We start from the raw sequence: 17,966 nt of genomic DNA on the forward strand, positions 1-17,966 counted from the left end.
GGTATTGCAACATTCAGGACCGAATTTGCTTGAGGACAAGCAATTTCAAGGGGGGCGGACTGTAATGTCCCCTTTTTAGCGCAACATGATATGGGGTGTCGTTAGCCTATTCTGACATGGTCCCGAAGGCTAACAAGGACATTGATGGGATCCTGAGGTGTTTTGACCTAGGTGTTTTCGATTTCAGGCCAATCGGTGCTGCTTTGACAGGGTTTCTAGACACTTACTATTTATAGTAAGTTAGTCTCCAAGCAGTGACTTGAAATTTTTAGTGTTCCCTGGTTGGCATAACTATCAGTAAAAATATTTGAAGGCGACAATGATTTAAAGGGATTATCAACAATGTTTTAATATTTAACGATAAAGTGTAAAGTTAAATTAAATATTTAACTTTATCGTTATTTTATAAGGTTGGGAATATAAAGTAATGTTTAAAATATTAAAAGTTCCCTTTAATGGTACATTGTGGGAAATAATATTTTATTTTAATTGTATTATCTCACATTTAGGAAATGAAGTGTTTGCATCCAGGGAGAAGATATAAATGGAGGTTGAGAGCTCTCTTTTGGGATATGCTGGGATGAATTAATGTTATGCTGTTTGATTTCGTAGAAATCTGATTATTGGGCTTGGAGGACGGAATCCCTCTTTGCTAGCATTCTCTTCGCTGTTGAAAGACACAGTTAGGAGGATTAATGGTGTTTTCATTCAGGAAACACATTGGGCTTCATTTGGTGCTCTCGCATGATGTTTTTACAAGGGTTTGAAAGTGCAGATTTGAAAATAGCGTTTTTGCTACAGTACCGCGTGAATAGTGTTTTTGCTACAGTACCGCGTGAATAGTGATTTGCTACAGTACTTCGTGAACAGTGTTTTGCTACAGTACCGCGTGAATAGTGTTTTGCTACAGTGCTGCGTGAATAGTAAAAAAGCTACAGTGCCGTGAATAGTGCAGCTACAGTGCATGAACAGTGTTTTCAGCAGGTTCTATACTTGTGGAGTCTAGGTTTGAATTTGTTTATTATCAGATGGTCTGTAATATTCTTCAAATCTGATTTGTATGCTTGGAGTTGGAATTAAATAAATACCATCAGCATTAATCCTCTTGTTTTTGGTATTTGATATGTCTGGTTATTTTTATATTGAATAAACTTTGAAAGCTTTACAATAAATATCAGTTTACCAAATTTATCCTATAGCAAATCAAGAACCAAAAAATCCAGTAGTCAGCTTGCACGCCAACTGTTTGACAAAATTATACTAAGTAAAAAGGACATAAATTTAGTACCGAACAGGGGGTGTCCATTACAAAAGCTATTCATCAACGAATTTCATATCAAATTGCATCAAATGGATGTCCTGCCCTCTAAGACAAAAAAACTCAAAGACAAGAGAGGTGAGACAAAACCCTTATCTCTTCATTCTTTTGGCTTTTAGGATGAAACCCCTGAACACCTACACTCAGGTGGGAGAAATTTCAGAAGTACAGGAGGTTGTTGCGCACAAGTTGTTTTCATCCTGACTATGATTGCTGGAAGTCGTTGCTGTAGCAGGCATCTGATCTTCCTTTGTTATGTGTCTTTGACACCAGCAAAGCAAAAAGGGAGATTTGCATTATCAAGCGCTGATCGCAGAAGATCAATCATATCAGAATCTTGCATCCGAAACAAGTCATTGAGGTCTTGTGGATTCCCACCACTTGAATATAGGAGCATTCTGTAATAGTCGGTATTTATGTGCCTCTCTGATCTGAATTGAGACTTCTATATGATATTGTGATTCATCAAATAATCTAAGATTATTGTTGTGAGCTTGATGCTTATGATATCTCTGTTAACAAACTAAGACTATGGCTTAAGTCTGAGTTCCTGATGTCTATGTTAAGTTTTATCGTGTTTAATCTTTGAAACATTGAGAAAAGCTAATGAGTAAGAGGCATTTGTTCTAAGAAGAAATATAGTTTGATGTTGCAGATTTATGTTGTGCATGTTGGCCTTTTTGAAATTGAATGTGTGCATACAAATCTGAAAGATTTTGATTAAGGATATTTCATTGGTATCAGAGCTGGAATCTTGCTAGCCTGTGAATCATCAGATTGAAGAGAAAAATAATCATGGCATCCCTTAAGAGATATCTTGAAATGAATCTTTATGACGAGGATGGAGAAGAGACTGCAATGGTAATTTACTATAAATCTCAGGTTGCAAAGACTGTTGAAAGGTATGAAAAATATATGCATTAGTTGGAAAGGTTGAAGCCAGCTCTCTCCTTGCCAAAATATGAAGAACTAATAAGAGTTCACAAACGAAATGGCAAATCAAGAGTGAGAAATATCTTGTCATAATAGATTGTGTGATTTCTTGTTATGAGATGTACAATGATCTTATTGAAAAGATTGAAGATATGCAAGAGAAAATATCTTTTCCTCTTTTTGCAAATTTGATGGGGACAAAAGAAGACTATTGTGCTCCATTGCAAAAGATCATGCCTCAACCCCATACTCAAGAGGAGGGAGAACAGTCAAAAGTAGCAAAGGTGGAACCTGAAATAGTGAAGAATACAGAAACACAAGAGGATGACAAGAAAGAGGTGGTGATAAAAGAGCAAAAAGAAAGATCAGAGTCTCAAGATGTCAAACAGGAGGACTACTCAACCACACAACATAATACTGTCCAGGCAACACCAACCCAAACTTTAGGTACGAACATAATTGCCTTTTGTAATGATGATTTGCAGTATATGAGAATGATTGGTCCATGAAATACCATGTAGAATATTATTTGTGATGTTGTGAAGATTGGTTTGTTTGAGATCGAGCATTATGAAGATGAGTGGCAAGTTTATTGAGAAACCCTCATGATTCGACACATCGATAACAAGGAGGTGGGCCAAGAAACATTCAAATTCCTTTTCTCCAAGTATGATAAGATTATTAATGGAGTTTGGATGGGAGATGTTTTAATCAGAGTAGTGAAGCAGATGGCAGAGTGATTCTAAGGATGATATGGGGTCTTGGTATTTTCTGCAGAAGGCAGTTAATTTGGTATACAAGTGCGAATTGCTTGAGGGCAAACAATTTGGGATGGAAGGACATGTTCCTGATTTTTGGCTGGGTCGGCCAGCCCCAATAATTAAATAAATAAACCCCCAATAATTAAATAAATAAATTAAGCTTCAAATAAATTAAGTTTCAAATAAACAATAAATCATAGTTTTACAACTCGGCGAACCGAGTCTTGGCATGAGACTCAACCAAGTCCTAGAATCGGACTCGCGAGTCTTGACACGAGACTCTCGCACCTGGCTAGGAAGTCGAGCAAGTTAAAAAGGTGATTTTTTTAGTTTTTTTTTTCATTTCTTTTTGCACTTTGTTGCCCAAAATAGGTATGCATAGTGAAATAGGGTTGGAAGAAGTGGAGAAGAGGAGCTTATGAGATCGAAATAGACACAAGTGGTTTTTCTTCTCTTTTTTTATGTTTTCTTCAGTTGAAAATCTGAAAAATCTTGAAAAAAGGGGGACATGCTGGCAAAAAATTCCATTTCCCTCCATAACTTATTTTTTAGTATTTTTAGCTTGTTTTTTAATTCTATTTTTTTCAAATGATTGATTATCATTTTTTTGCTGATTTTTTGCAGCAGAATTGGATCCAATAGAGGAGGACGAAGACAATTTTGAAGAAAATTTATCATTTAGCTACCGTAGCACCTTCTAGTTCAAGGCCTGAAAAATTGAGTTACATTAGGACGGGAAAGAGGAAGATGTAGATTGTATTTGGTTGTTTTTCTCATTTTGATATATCATTATATGTAAACATTTATAAACTTATGATGTTGTTATACATTTGAAAGTTTGAAACTAATGAATGATGAAATTTCAAATATTGAGTGTTTGAAGATCATATGACATGTGTAATGTTTGAATTATGACAAATTGATGATCAAATAAGACTCTTATGTTCTCTAAATGCATTAATTTCCTTTTTTTTTGGTAAAACTACAGTTTTCTTCTTTGCCGAGTCTTATCCTGAATTTTTTGCTGAGTCCAAAGTCCAAGTCCTAAAACTTGGCAATAAATCGAAATTATAAATAAATGTAATTATTAATTATTTTATCAAGGCCAACCTATTTAGTTTGTAACAGTTTCCTCCTAAGCCGACTTTGTTATGACTTAGGCGGTTATTTTCCCTAAGGCCAACCTTGGACCAAATTTGTATTTCTAGGGGTTGGTATGGAAAGCTATTTTTCAACGAATTTCATATCAAATTGCATCAAACGGATGTCCTCTCCTCTAAGACGAAAAAACTCAGAGACAAGAGAGGTGAGACAAAACCCTTATCTCTTCATTCTTTTGGCTTTCAGGACAAAACCCCTGAAGGGCTATGTAATATCCCACTTAAAATTGCCAAATTAATATGCTCAGATAGATAACAAAAAGACAGAAAAAGAATACCAAATTTCCTTGCAAGTTATGCAGTACCTCAAAGATACACCAGTACAATTAATGTGCAGATATAGAAATTGTTTTCTTCAATAGTGTTTTCTCACAATCTTCAATAACAGCATTGTTGGACATCAATACAGTCCTCAGATACACAAGTACAGTTCTGATCATGGACTGCCATAAATACACATTAAATCTGATACCAGATCACATGCACTTATGAGCTTTCCTTTATTCCAGACTGATGTAGTTCACACCTGACTCTTCCAAATTAACGGCTTAACTCAGGTTGGTGGAACAATTCAGGAAAGAGCACCTTGGAAGTGGTGCACCCCTCAATAGCCTCTCCTGATCATTTCTTTATTTGATTGCTATGAATTCTGTATATGATGACTCAGAAACCACGAAACGTCTCAGACCTGATGAGTCACACAGTTGTGATTATGGTCAGAGTTAGGCCTCGTAATCACAATGGTGTTTGAGCACCTGGTGGATGACATGAAGATGGCTAGCACTCTATTGGTAGAGTCGATGGAATATCAAGGCTTGCTGAACCTGAGTGTCCCTCACAAAGTCGTGGCTTCCCTGTCAATACTTGCACCAGACCAGCATGTAAACTAAATAATACTGCGGACTGAATATGCGATTTAAGAACAAGGACTAAGTAGGGGTTTCGTCCTACCAGCCGCAGTCTTCAAGGAGTTTTCATTCTAGAAGACAAAGGGCTTGCTTATATGCGATATCTAGGTTGCAAATCATATATCCCCTCTCCTTAAAACTCCGACTGGTATATATACACCTATCTTCTTATGTCGGCCCAGCAACACTTCATATCCACTCAACAAGGAGAAGTAACAAAACATTTTCAAAACCATGTCAGCCCAGAACAAAAAATTATTTTAAAATATCACCAAGGTCGACTTAAGTTGATTTATTAATAAGTATTTATTTGTTTTATTAAAATATTGGGAGCCAACCCCTCATAAAATCGGGGACATTACAGGCTACATTCAGGTAGGAGCAATTTCAGAAGTACGGGAGGTTGTTGGGCACAAGTTTTCATCCTGACTGTGATTGCTGGAAGTCACAGCTCTAGCAAGCATCCAATCTTCCTTTGTTGTGTGCCTTTGACACCAGCAAAGCAAAAAGGGAGATTTGCATTATCAAGCGCAGATTGCAGAAGACCAATCATATGAAAATCCTGAGTTCAAAACAAGTCATTAAGGTCTAACGGATTCCCATCACCTGAATAATGGAGCATTCTGTAATAGTCGGTAATTATGTGCCTCTCTGATCTGAATTGAGACTTCTGTATGATATTGTGATTCATCAGATAATCTAAATTATTGTTGTGAGCTTGATGCTCATGATATCTCTGTTAACAAACTGAGACTATGGCCTAAGTCTGAGTTCCTGATGTCTATGTTATACTAATGAGTAAGAGGCATCTGTTCTAAGAAGAAATATGATTTGTTGTTGCAGATTTATATTGTGCGAGCTAGCTTTTTGAAATTGAATGTGTGCATACTAATCTGGGAAAATTTGATAAAGGATATTTCATGCAATTCAACAATGGATTTCTGCTCTACCTCCTTCCTGGTTGTCCTAAAATGCTCTCCAACTTTTGCTCACAGCTCTCATTTCTTCTTCTATTTTGCCTTCAAAATGAAATGATATTGCTTTTAGGGTAGAGCAACAAACATAAGTGAAAAAAGCAACTTAAAACCTTTAATTTTATGGTTTTTTTTTTGTTGCATTTATCTAGTCCCAACCATGCAGCAGGGTCCAGGCATCAGGACTTTCCCAAACTTGGTAAGTCTAGTGAGTCTGCAGACTTGCCTCGGATTCACTGAGTTTTGGCAAGTCCATGTGAGTCTTGTTTCACTGCTAGAAACTCCAGATTGACAAATTAAACAGTTGATTTAAGCTCACCACATCTCTATCCCACATCTAGGGACTTCCGAACAAAAAATAGCACATCAAATAGCACTACACCACAGAACCATAGCAAACTTGATTCTACATTATCTAGTGACCTCAGTTCTGGCATGATTTTGAATCTGTCCCAATGGTTATGTTGGGGATGTTTATATGGCTTCAATCCAAACTTTTGCACTAACTTCTCAAAAATTGAATTTCTTTGAGATCCAGAATTGATAGGAGCATTTGCACCTTCATGATCTTCACCTGAATAATGTACATAATAAATTTAGATAAACAGATGATAGTCCAGTTGACCTGATTAAGTAATTACAACTCAAGTGCACACTGATAACTTTATTAATGAATACTTTTCAGTTTTCACAGCTTAGAAAAGAAGAGCAAAACTTGTGCTTCTCCATAGTCATCACTTGAATTAAAAATGCTGACCTTGAGTTTTTAATTTGAGATGTCCCATTTTAAGTGAGTCTGAATAGGGCAGTTTCCTGTTCAAATTTTTTTTTTCACTTGCCATTTTCTAAGTACCATTGTTTTGCTTTGAATAAATGTACACCAAAAAAATTACTTCAAGATATTCATATCAAATCATCTTCTTAAAGACAGCCCATGTAGATCATACCAAGCAGTACACAGTCATTGCTAAAAGATGAATTTCAAACTAAAATTCTACTCATAACCACTCAAATATTCAAAAAGTTATATCAATACAAATGCTTGTTTCTTTATAAGTAGAATAGATTTTTCATCTTTTTAGACAATTTTACTAGATCTCACCAAAAATTCTTGAAATCTTTTCCAATTTTAATAGGGTTTCCAATCAAGATTCATCCCATAGTACTACACTCAAAACAATGGTTATAATTTTTTTAGTTTCTCTATCGATAGATGGATATCTGGCTGTATTTAATGATAAATTATCCATAACTATCATCTCAATAAAGCCATGTCCACAACCTTTGATAAATAATGTTCTAATTTAGGTATATCTAACTTACCTCCTAGCAAGCTCTATATTCACATATACCTCTGTATTTGCAAGCTCCAATAAAGTAAATACAGACTAAGACAGAAATATGTGATTGACTAACCTGCAGAGCCAACAAATTTCACCAGCCTTGAACCGCCCATTAAAGTGGTCTATAGAATTTACACCATTTCCGTCACATTGTGAACATTGCACCATTCCTGAAATATCAAAACAATCACTAAAAATATTTTCATGTGCAAAAAAGATACAGCTCAAGGAAAAATCAACTCTAGCTGGAAGGTATAATATTAAAATTGGCTGAACTACTCTTGGAGTAAAAGATATTGAGTATATAGCAATTCTGGAAAGTGCGCATGCAATTTATACAGAACACAGAAAAGTTAATAATCTTTCACCATCATCCTTACATCATCTGGTCTATTAAATGTACACACAATTTTGCACTAATTTTTCAAGCAAAAACAATGCCTCTAAAGCATGTTTTTATAATCAACCATTCTTCTGACTCTTTTATATTCTTCTTAATTTATATCAATAAAGGAAATGTTCAGTAGGTTTGGCCAAGAAAGCACCGCCACAAATCAATGTTTTACTCCGCCATTTGGTCAAGATAAACATATCAAATGTTCACTCTGCTTTTCCTTCTACAAATAGTAGCACACAGTACCAATTCCTAAATGTCTTGTGTAATTTGATATATAAATCAATTCAATTAAGGCTCCTCCCTTATCTTTACAATGAGTTTGCAATCCAACCTTTGAAAAAATAATACTAGGAACGAATCCCAATTCAATCTTTGTGTGATACATATGCACAACTGAAACAAAACTATCAGCAGAATTGATTCCTTTGTGTGATCAAAACAGATGCTTCTAATTTATATGACAATAATTTTTAGAGATTATGACTCCAAGTCTCTTCAATCTAAAGATGCCAAGAGCACTGTGGGTGGCTGGGTGGCTTTGTGTGAGTGTGTAACAAAGCACTTAAAGGATATAATTAGCAAAACCCATGAGTTGATGATGACTTTGTGATCCAAACTTTGAAACAACAATACTAGGAATGGACCTGTTGTGACCATTTCACACATCGCCCCATTGAAATGGGGACCCCCTCTTTTTTTGCTTGGTTTGCCTGTTCTTCTCTCTGCTTTTAGGGTTTTGAGTAAGTGAGTGAGTCGTCTGGACTAGGGCTAAGCCTTAGGGTTTCCTGTTGATATTTTCAAGCCGAAGTCTAGTCAAATTTTGAAGATTATTGAGCATCCTCGCGTGGATTGCAATTTTGAAATAGGATGAATCTGTCAGGATGTCAGGTGTGTCTGACTAGGTCCAGTAGGAATTTTGAAAGCAAGTTCAAATTTTACCTAAGTGTTGATGATGGAATTGTGCAATTTTGTCCGGGTGAATTTTGACCAAATTTTGGAAAGTTTGATAAGTGACCCCTGGCCTTGGAGATGACCTAATTATGCCTTGTGAAGTAACTGAAAGCCTAAATTCTTGATATTTTGGCCTATAGAGGCAAAATCGCTCCTGTCCTTCACTCAAGGACCAGGGCAAAATTGGAATTTTATGCATCTTGGTTATTGACTTGTTTCATTTGTCTTGTGCAGGGTCGCCAGGAGATGCAATCAAGCATGAATTGAAGGTTTTGAAGATTTTTTGAGACTCAAAATGGCAAGTTTTTTAAGGTTTAAGGCCAAATCGCTCATGTCCCTCTCCTAGGGACCAGGGCGAAATGACTTACTAAGGGCATTTTTGGCCTTAGTTGATCGAACTAAACTCATCAAGAACGCAATAAGAGATGAAATCAACATGATGGAGTATCTAGACTTAGTCGTTTGCAATGAAAAGTTGAACATTTGGCCTATAGAGCCAAAATCGCTCCTGTCCCTCACTGAAGGACCGAAGCTTGTTTCTCAAAATTGCACTGTCCTTGCAGGGCCAAGACCATTTTTTGATTCGAGGAGATCAAGGAGGACATGTTTCCTCCATTGAAGATAATTTGAAGTAATTTGCAAACAAGGAAATATGCTAAAATGACAAAATCGCTCCTGTCCCTCACTGAAGGACCGGAGCTTGAACACCAAGTTTGCCTTATTCTTGCAAGATTAAATGATTTCGCGACTTGGAAGAGATCAAGTAAAGCACGTTTTTTCCATTGAATATAACTTGGATGGACCACGAAGGAGAAAATTGACCCAAGACACAAGTTCGCTCATGTCCCTCTCCCAGGGACCAGGGCGAATTTTCAAGATAGCTCCTGTCCCTCTCCAAGGGACCAGAGCGATTTTCTTAAAAGACAAGTTTTTAGCAAGAGCGAAACAAGTTTCAAGTTTGACATGAAGGAAGGAAGGCGTGATCACCCCGTTGAAGATGATTTTGAAAGTTGGCGAAACACAAATAAGCTTATAAATGCAAAATCGCTCCTGTCCCTCTCCAAGGGACCAAGGCGAAATCTTGGTTATCTAGCCTCTCCCTCCGAATTTGAATGGGTCCAAGTCAAGACACGAAGTCAAAATGATGTTTGGAATGCTTTAAAGGAGAACGAAGTTGCAAAGGACCACAGAACTTGATGGAATTGCCTAAATCGCTCCTGTCCCTCTCCCAGGGACCAGAGCGAACTCTTCAAGTGTGCCTAATTTTAGAGTATTACTATCGTTTGCAAGACTCAAGAAGGAATAAGAAACAACGTTTTTCGCTTTGAAAGCAATTGGAAGTCGATATGATCAAGGGTTCGCACAAAGAACAAAGTGGCGCTCCTGTCCTTCAGTCAAGGACCAAAGCGATTTCAATAAAGTCAACCATTCCCTTCAAAAACTACGTCAAGGCAAGGTCACGCAGGATCCCAAATGTCTTTAACAAGATGATGAACAAGGAGTTAACGTCAAAAATAAACAATTTTGTGCCATAAATACAAAATCGCTCCTGTCCTTCAGTCATGGACCAAGGCGATTTCTATGAAATCAAACATCTCCCTCCAGAATCACGCCAAGGCAAGAATTGTGCAAAGTGAAGAACGCCTTTCGATGATGATAAACAAGGAATTGACCCCAAGGCTCGGCAAATTTTGGCTAAAATGTAAAGTTCGCTCCTGTCCCTCAGTCAAGGACCAGGGCGAAAATCTCCAGAATATCAAGTTTGCTTTGCAAAGGACAAGATTGGCATGCGTGGAACGAACAAAGATGATCATTGCCTACCTCGCAAGTTGATTTGGCGATTCAAAAGACAAGGACCAAGGAGTAAAAGCAAAAATCGCTCCTGTCCCTCACCAAGGGACCAGAGCGAAAAGGGTCTAAGAGGCATTCATTTCAAAAATTGAATAGATCAAACTCCAAGTTACAAATGAAAATCCCAGTTTGGACGTAAAGGAAGTGACTTTGAACGTGAAAATCAATCCAAGTTGGCTAAGGCGCTCCTGTCCCTCTCCCAGGGATCAGAGCGATGTGGTTAGTATCCCTTATACCTCTCATGTTTTGGTGCCAATAAATTTTGAAGTACATTAAATGCTAAAATTCGATAAAAACTTTGAATTATTTAATTAAATTGGCATTTAAAATAGCGCATAAGGCATTTAATAATTAATTTGGCCTTTTTTAAAAAATCGAAATTATTAATTACAAAGGCATTTAAATTAATTAATTATTAAATCAAATAAAAAGAGAGAGCGCTTGGGGTTATATTTCCATTTTTTTTATAAAAGTCGGCCTCCATTTTTATTTAAATTTTATTTATTATTTGCCTTATTTCTAAAAGTCGGCCTATGGGTGATTAAGGAGATGAGCGCCTATATAAGAAGGGTACTTTGAAGCATTTTAAAACATCATTCAATCATTGTTACATGCGAATTTGGAAGAGCAATAGAGGGAGCGAATTTTGATCCAAGGAGAGGAGCGAAATTTCCATCCAAGGAAGAGTGCGAACTTTATTGGAGGATAGAGTTGGAGCGAATTTTCCCTTAAGGCGTTGAAGACCCCAAGGGTGGTGGAGTTAATAAAGGAGACGCATTTGCTAGGAGAAGCTCACGTTGAAGACTCCAATCTTCATTTTGCCTAGGCGAATTTCCTAATTTTGCATCTTTTTAGAGTTAGTTCTCAAGAAAGGTGTCACAATGGCGACCCCGAAGGCAGGAGCATCTACCAGTCGTCCAGCCCTCATGAAGGAAGATCAAAAGAACGAAGAATTGGAGACCAAGATCGTGTCGAAATGGAGCAACATTGGAGATACCAACTTGGGAAACTTCAGTACGAAGAAGTTTCGAGAGGTCCCTTACATTGGCAAGCCATCACCTATCGCAAGGAGAATAGTTGAAAGTGGCATTATCAAGGCAGTCGGCTTCCCTCCAGCAATCCAGTGCCATGAGTTGATGATCGAGTGTGCTCGCCATTATGATCCACAGTCCAGATCGATCGTGTCCAAAGAAGGAAACACTTTGGCTTATCTTTCAGAGGAGGCTATCAGTGAAGCTCTTCACCTGCCAGAACATAAAGATATGATTTATAAAAGCTTAGAAGGAGCCAGGTCCATGTACGAAGATGATCCAGACACTTGCTTGAGCATCATCAACAAGAATTGGTTACTCAAGAGTCGTCCTCGCCTGAGCAAGATTCCAAACACACCACATAGGATCGACTTCCAGGAGGAGTACAGAGATTTGATAACATTACTCAACCGAGTTACAGGGGCTCCTCAAGCCTTCTATTTTGAGAAGTGGATGTTCTACTTCATCCAAGTGATAGTTCAAGGAAAAGGAACAATTCACTGGGCTAGAATGATTAGCCATTGCTTGGACGTGCAGTTAAGAAGACTGAAGGCTACCAAGTCTTTCCACATGAGTTCATACATCATATATGCCTTGATAAGGAGTTTTGAATATGCAGGACTACCTCACAAAGGAGTGATCGGAAGAGGGCACGGGGAAGTCAGAGTTTGTGATTTCTATGTTCATTTGCATCATCCTCCAGGAAGTGATTACAAGTTGGTCAATGATACCTTCACGATGAACATCACCAGGACATTGCAAGGCGGGATTCACAATCGGCTATCTCAAGATGCACAAGAGCTTGTAAAGAGGTACGGTGCTTGGTTCATCCAATTTCAGAAGTTTACATATATTAGAGTTCATGGATGTCCTGCACCTCCCTATATGTTGCCAAGATATCCGATAGACAGAATAGTGTTACTTGAGGTAACTAGACAGTTGGCAGCTTATGCGAAGGCATTTAGACACAGGCATGGAAATGGAGTTCCTGTGCCTATCATACTAGGAAATTCAGTTGAGGGATGTCCTAATGCTCTAGCCATGGATGATGCAGAAAAGGAGTTAGCTTTATATTCATTTTCATTCTTTGCCTTGAGAGAGAGTTTTGATCCTTATGGATATATAGAAGAGACAGTCGGAAGAAAATACAAGCATGAGTTTCAGATAGAGGACTTTATGATGAATCGCTCAGATGATCTTGAAGTGAAAAGAAAGATGCATTCCAGATTGCCTTTAGACTTCATCAGGAAATGCAAAATTTACAAAGTGGCCGACCAAGCTCAGGACAGTGGCAGACATCTCCAATCATCTTATGACCGAGAAATCAAAGCAGTGAGGCTAGATTGGAACGAACCTGAAATTTTGGATCTAGATGCCTTGATGGCTCCAGTTTTGTCTTGTACTCGCAGATGGGTTGATGTGCAACATCAAAAGTTGAGAGAGCAGGGCATATCTATGACTTTTACTTTGGAGGAAAGGCCAGGCGAAGGAGGAGCAAGTGTAAGTGAAAGTAATCCTAATCCCAGAAGCACAAGTGAAGGCAACCTTCGAAGCGTAAGTGAGGGTAATCCTCATCCTAGAGGCTCAAAGAGAAAGGAGAGACCTGAGAAAAGAGAATCCTCCAAGAAGAAGCCAGAGGCCAACCGAGATCGTTCATCCGGCACATCTTCTCGACAAGAGAAGAGGACACTTGAAATGGAGGAATCTATGGAATCAATGGTACAGAACGATAAACAGGAAGAAGGACAGGCACCTCAACGTTCATCAAGTTGATCTCTCCAAGTTAATGAGTTACATGAAGACAAGAACGATGACGAAGTGACATCTCCTCTCAGAGAAGAAGAAATATTGCTTAAGGAGATACAGGTTAGAGAAACAAGATCTGCCATTCCAGATTGGTTAAAAGAGAGACTAACAAGGGTGATTGTGATCGAGGACGAAGATAATGTGATTGATTTAGAGAGCCTTGTTGGAAATTCTCAGGAAGTGACAGAAAAGAGGAAAGCCACTAAGATGTCCAAGATGATCAGAGATGAGACAGGATCCAGGAAACTACAGATAGCTACACCTGCAGTAGACAAGTATGAAGGTGAAATCCTTGCAGAGGAGTATGATGTAGAGACATTTGAGCTTGGTCCACTCACAGCCGAGCAGACGTTGGATGATGCCACTGATTCATTTGAGGCACTTAAAGACAAGCTTAGAGAAGAAATGGAAAAGAATAGAAAGCTTGAGCGAGAGGTCAGTGCTTGGAGAGGCTACTTTAGCCATCTCAATCAGCCTTTGAGAGGTCAGGATCCAGCAGTATCTCCTGCACAGGCACTTCCCCTTGAATCAGTTGGAGAGGCAGAGAGAGTCAGGAGTTTGGTCCAGCTTATGAGCTCTTGGATTGACAAATCCCATACAGTTGCTATTGAATTTGCAACAAGGATGATGCAGACCATTCACCGAGCTATTCAGGTTCTTGAGATCATCCACAACCTAATGATAACTGTAGCCGCTTTTGCTCATACTAAGGATGTTATCATCCTTGTCCTGCAAGTAATCAGACAAACATCAAGGAAGGTCCTAGCACAAGAAAAGATAATGGATGGAGGACCTCATAGCTTGCTCCAATGGTCAACTTTACTCCAGATGAAGGAGGTTCTTTTTGAGGATATCAGTAACAAATGCAATCAAGTTGAAGAGATTATCCATCCGATCCAGGACAAAGTGTTTGAAGTATTATGTACTATTCTTGGCAGGAGGATTGCAGTTGAGATAGATGTGGATTTGCAAGAATTAGAGGAAAGAGTCAAGGTCATCTTTTGCAAAGATGAGAATGTTATTACAGATGAGCAACAGGATCAGATGTTTGCTACCATGCTCTTGATTGAGAAAATCAAAGAACTTGAACCTGAATGGGACACTGCTCTTCTCAAGGCTTTCGATCAGGTCATCCACTTGGAGGAACGAATGAGGAATCTTCCCGAGATTCCAATTGCTGAGATCGAAGGAATCGTGTCTAGATTCATTGCATATGCTAAAAAGGAGCATTGGAAAGGGAATAAGATTCTAGAAGAAAGGTTGTTATAGATGATGTGGCACCTTAATTATCATTGGTCTATGTCTCCTAGGTTTTTGTGCCAAATTTAATATTTGGCTATGCATTTAATATTGTTCAATAAAAAGGGGGCTATTTGTAATAAACCCTAATTAGGGTTTAGGTGTCATAATCTTGGCCATTGATCTTCTTTTGATCTGGACCGTTCATTGTAATTGAGGATGCTATTTATACCCTCATTCATTTTCATTTTGAGATAATAGAGATAGAAATAGAATTAAGAGAGAGCAATAAGAAATAGTTAGAGTTTAGAGTTTTTGGAGAAGCAAGTTATTTTGTAGCAAGATTGAGCTTTGAAAAAGGAATTTCAAACAATTGTTGTTTATGATGGCTTTGAGATCAATAAAATATTGAAGTTATGGTGTTTTATTGCAATTCTTGTGGTTATCTTCATGGTTGTTTATTTTCTTGAATCATTCTCAGTCAAAGTAGTATTTAAATTTGAAGGACTAAGTGTTGGGCTTGATCTTTGGTGAGGTTCATACTCCAAACCACTAGCTTCTTACTGATTGTAAGGACGCCTTGTGTGGTCGACTGGAAATATTTGGATTGCATAAACCTTCATTCATTATTAAGTCATTGATATGTACCTTCATTGTAGTGCCTATGATTCTTGATGATTTGAAAATCACTATTCACCTTAGAAGATCGCATCAGTTTCAATGAAGTTGTAATTCCTTGGCAATACTGAAGTTGGTAGAATCTTACCACATCCTGCCCGCATTGAGTCATTCTTAGGATTAGATTAGAGTTTATCTCTTGCAAACCCTATTCTTTTGATTTTTTTTTTTTGGAATTCATTAGTATTAGGAAATCCTGTTCCTGCAATTCGGATACGTAAGTCCCCTTGATGAAACAGCAATCACAACGACCACTGGTGCTTATCCACACGTAGAGACCCTACATAAAAGAACATTGGAGTCACCCTGATTGATCCTTTTTTGCGACATCTTCAACAATCAGAGACTTTATTCAAGAGAGGATAAGGTACCCTTGGGTATTTTATTCTGTGTATGATTGTGTACAAAATACACGTCAACAGGACCCCAATACAATCTTTGTGTGATACAGAGATACAATTATCACAAAACTAGCAGCAGAATCAATTTCTTTGTTTGAGCGAGCAAGATGTTATAATTTGCATGGAAAATATTTATAGAGATTATAACTTCAACCACATCTTCATGACAAAGATGTGTGTAGGTGTGGGTGGGTAGGTGAATGTGCACACATGGGTGTGGGTGCATATGTGTGTGGGTGCATGTGTGGGTGTGCGGGTGGGTGGAGAGGGTGGAAGTGGGGGGCTTGGTTTAAGCAAAACAGATGCTTCTAATTTGTGCAAAAATTATTTTTCGAGACTGTAAATCCACATCTCTTCAACAAAGAGATGCTAAGAGTTGTGTGTGTGTGTGTGTGCGCAGCACACTCATGTAGGTGGCTCTATATGTGTGATGTGGTTGAATGTATGGATGAGTGCGTGGGTGAGTCCGTGTGCATGCCCAGGCATAAGTGTGTGTATGAGAGTGTGTTTGATCCAAAAAATGATCTGTCACAATTTAGAAGTTGGTTGTCTACCCGCTTTCAATCAAGAAGAGATTTCATCAGTACATGATCCCAATTCATCAGTTTCAAAGCTTAAGGAATTTGTACGTAGGCCAATTTCTTACCCGGCACCCCATTTTCTTCCCTGGGATGATCCAGAGCATCCCAGGCAAGAAAATTGTCACATGTGCAAGTTTCTAACTTAAGAGTGTACACAATTGAGTAAATTTGCCACTTTCCATGAGAAGTTTGTCAAATACCGTAGCAATCTCATTAGAGATTCCATCAAACACACTTTCACACACTAGCAGAACTGACAATTTTGTCATAAGTAATGCAAGGGTTGGAAAGTGAATGTTTTTGACATTTCATTTTAAATTCTATGCACTAATAATAATTCTACGAATGTGTGGGAGTCAATAATACTGAATTTTGGACATGATATAGGGGTTGAAACTCATATTCTCCTCTTCGAGTTTGTAAGTAAATCACTGTTGAGTAAGGTTCTGTGAGCAGCAGGCTTCATTGTAGGTTGTAGAAGCTCTCCAATAATGTTTGGAGCTTGATGGGCAGTGTAAGGGAAATACTAAAATGTACCTAACTAATTTGATAGTGGAGATGAGGAGCAACTGGCTTTCTCTCCCTAGAGTTTCCTCCCCAGATTGGAGGTTTCTCCAGGTTGCAATCTTTTTAAGTTTATTAACATGTTTCCATGCTTATGTGACGTTGAACTATTTGCACATCATGTTTGCTAAGTGTTTGAATGAATGAACACACTATAAACTACAACTAAGAGGTGTTTGTGAGAAGCAACAAATAGGATATCCATTGTCAATGATATGTTTGAAAGTAACCTGCTCAATTTACAGATCGAATTGGTACAAAAGCAAGCTCTAGACACATCATACATTGCATTTTCAGTCATTTGGTAGATTGTAAGCAACTTTATGCCCACAACTTGGTGTAGTGGAACTTTGAAGTGGTGGTTTTAGAGTCGTGAGCTTGAGATGGGTACTCAGGAGTCGAATTGAGCACAAAGAAGGATGGCATATGAAGAGGACGGAGATATCAATGAGAGAGGACAGAGGTTCCACAAGTTGGAAGAGAATGTTGCCATGATTTCTAAGCATATAGGAAAGATTGTCATGTTTGAAAGTGCGTTACATGCAATCACTCAAAAATTGGGAATAGAGAAGGGACCTGAAGATGACGAACAGCCCAAGAGCACTTATGAGCATGCAAAAAACTCTGACAGGGACAGAAACAACATTCCTTTCAAGGCAGATGCAAACATAGAAATCCAGCCCTTTAATGGTGAGGTAAACACAAATATGTTAGACCGATCAATACCCCGAACAGAAGTCTACTTTTAGCTTGCACAAATTAAATCTGCAAGCAGTCATCATTGCCTAATTGAAGTTGTTCAGTCACACACTCGCATGGTATGGAGCTCATGCTAACTTGTTGCAAATGAGAAGTATTCCACATATTGCTAAATTGGAAGATTTCAAGGACCTATTGAAGAAACAATTCTACAGTCTACCTGATATGCTATGAAGAGGAGAGAGCAATCCAATGGCACTTCTTTCAAAAAAAAAACAAGGTCAAAGCATCCAACAGTATACAAGGGAATTCTGGTAAAAGGTGGTGCAGCTTGGTAGAGATGTAATTATTTGATTAATATATGCATATCT

At 38.1% G+C, this 17,966-nt stretch overlaps 1 protein-coding gene across 5 annotated transcripts in view; it reads right to left on the reverse strand.

Moving 5' to 3' along the window:
• The window catches only part of LOC131052783 (protein BUNDLE SHEATH DEFECTIVE 2, chloroplastic), a 155,717-nt gene that overhangs the window by 79,471 nt on the left and 58,280 nt on the right, over positions 1-17,966 (reverse strand). For all 5 annotated transcript variants that reach the window (XR_009107517.2, XR_009358243.1, XM_057987408.2 and 2 more), the window contains exon 4: positions 7,471-7,567. Coding sequence is in view for 3 of the 5 variants with exons in the window: in XM_057987408.2 (XP_057843391.1) it covers positions 7,471-7,567 (97 nt within the window). In the remaining 2 variants the exon portion in view is untranslated. The remainder of the gene's footprint in view (positions 1-7,470; positions 7,568-17,966) is intronic.

The sequence above is a fragment of the Cryptomeria japonica genome, chromosome 6, assembly GCF_030272615.1.
Source record: "Cryptomeria japonica chromosome 6, Sugi_1.0, whole genome shotgun sequence".
Lineage (NCBI taxonomy): Eukaryota > Viridiplantae > Streptophyta > Pinopsida > Cupressales > Cupressaceae > Cryptomeria > Cryptomeria japonica.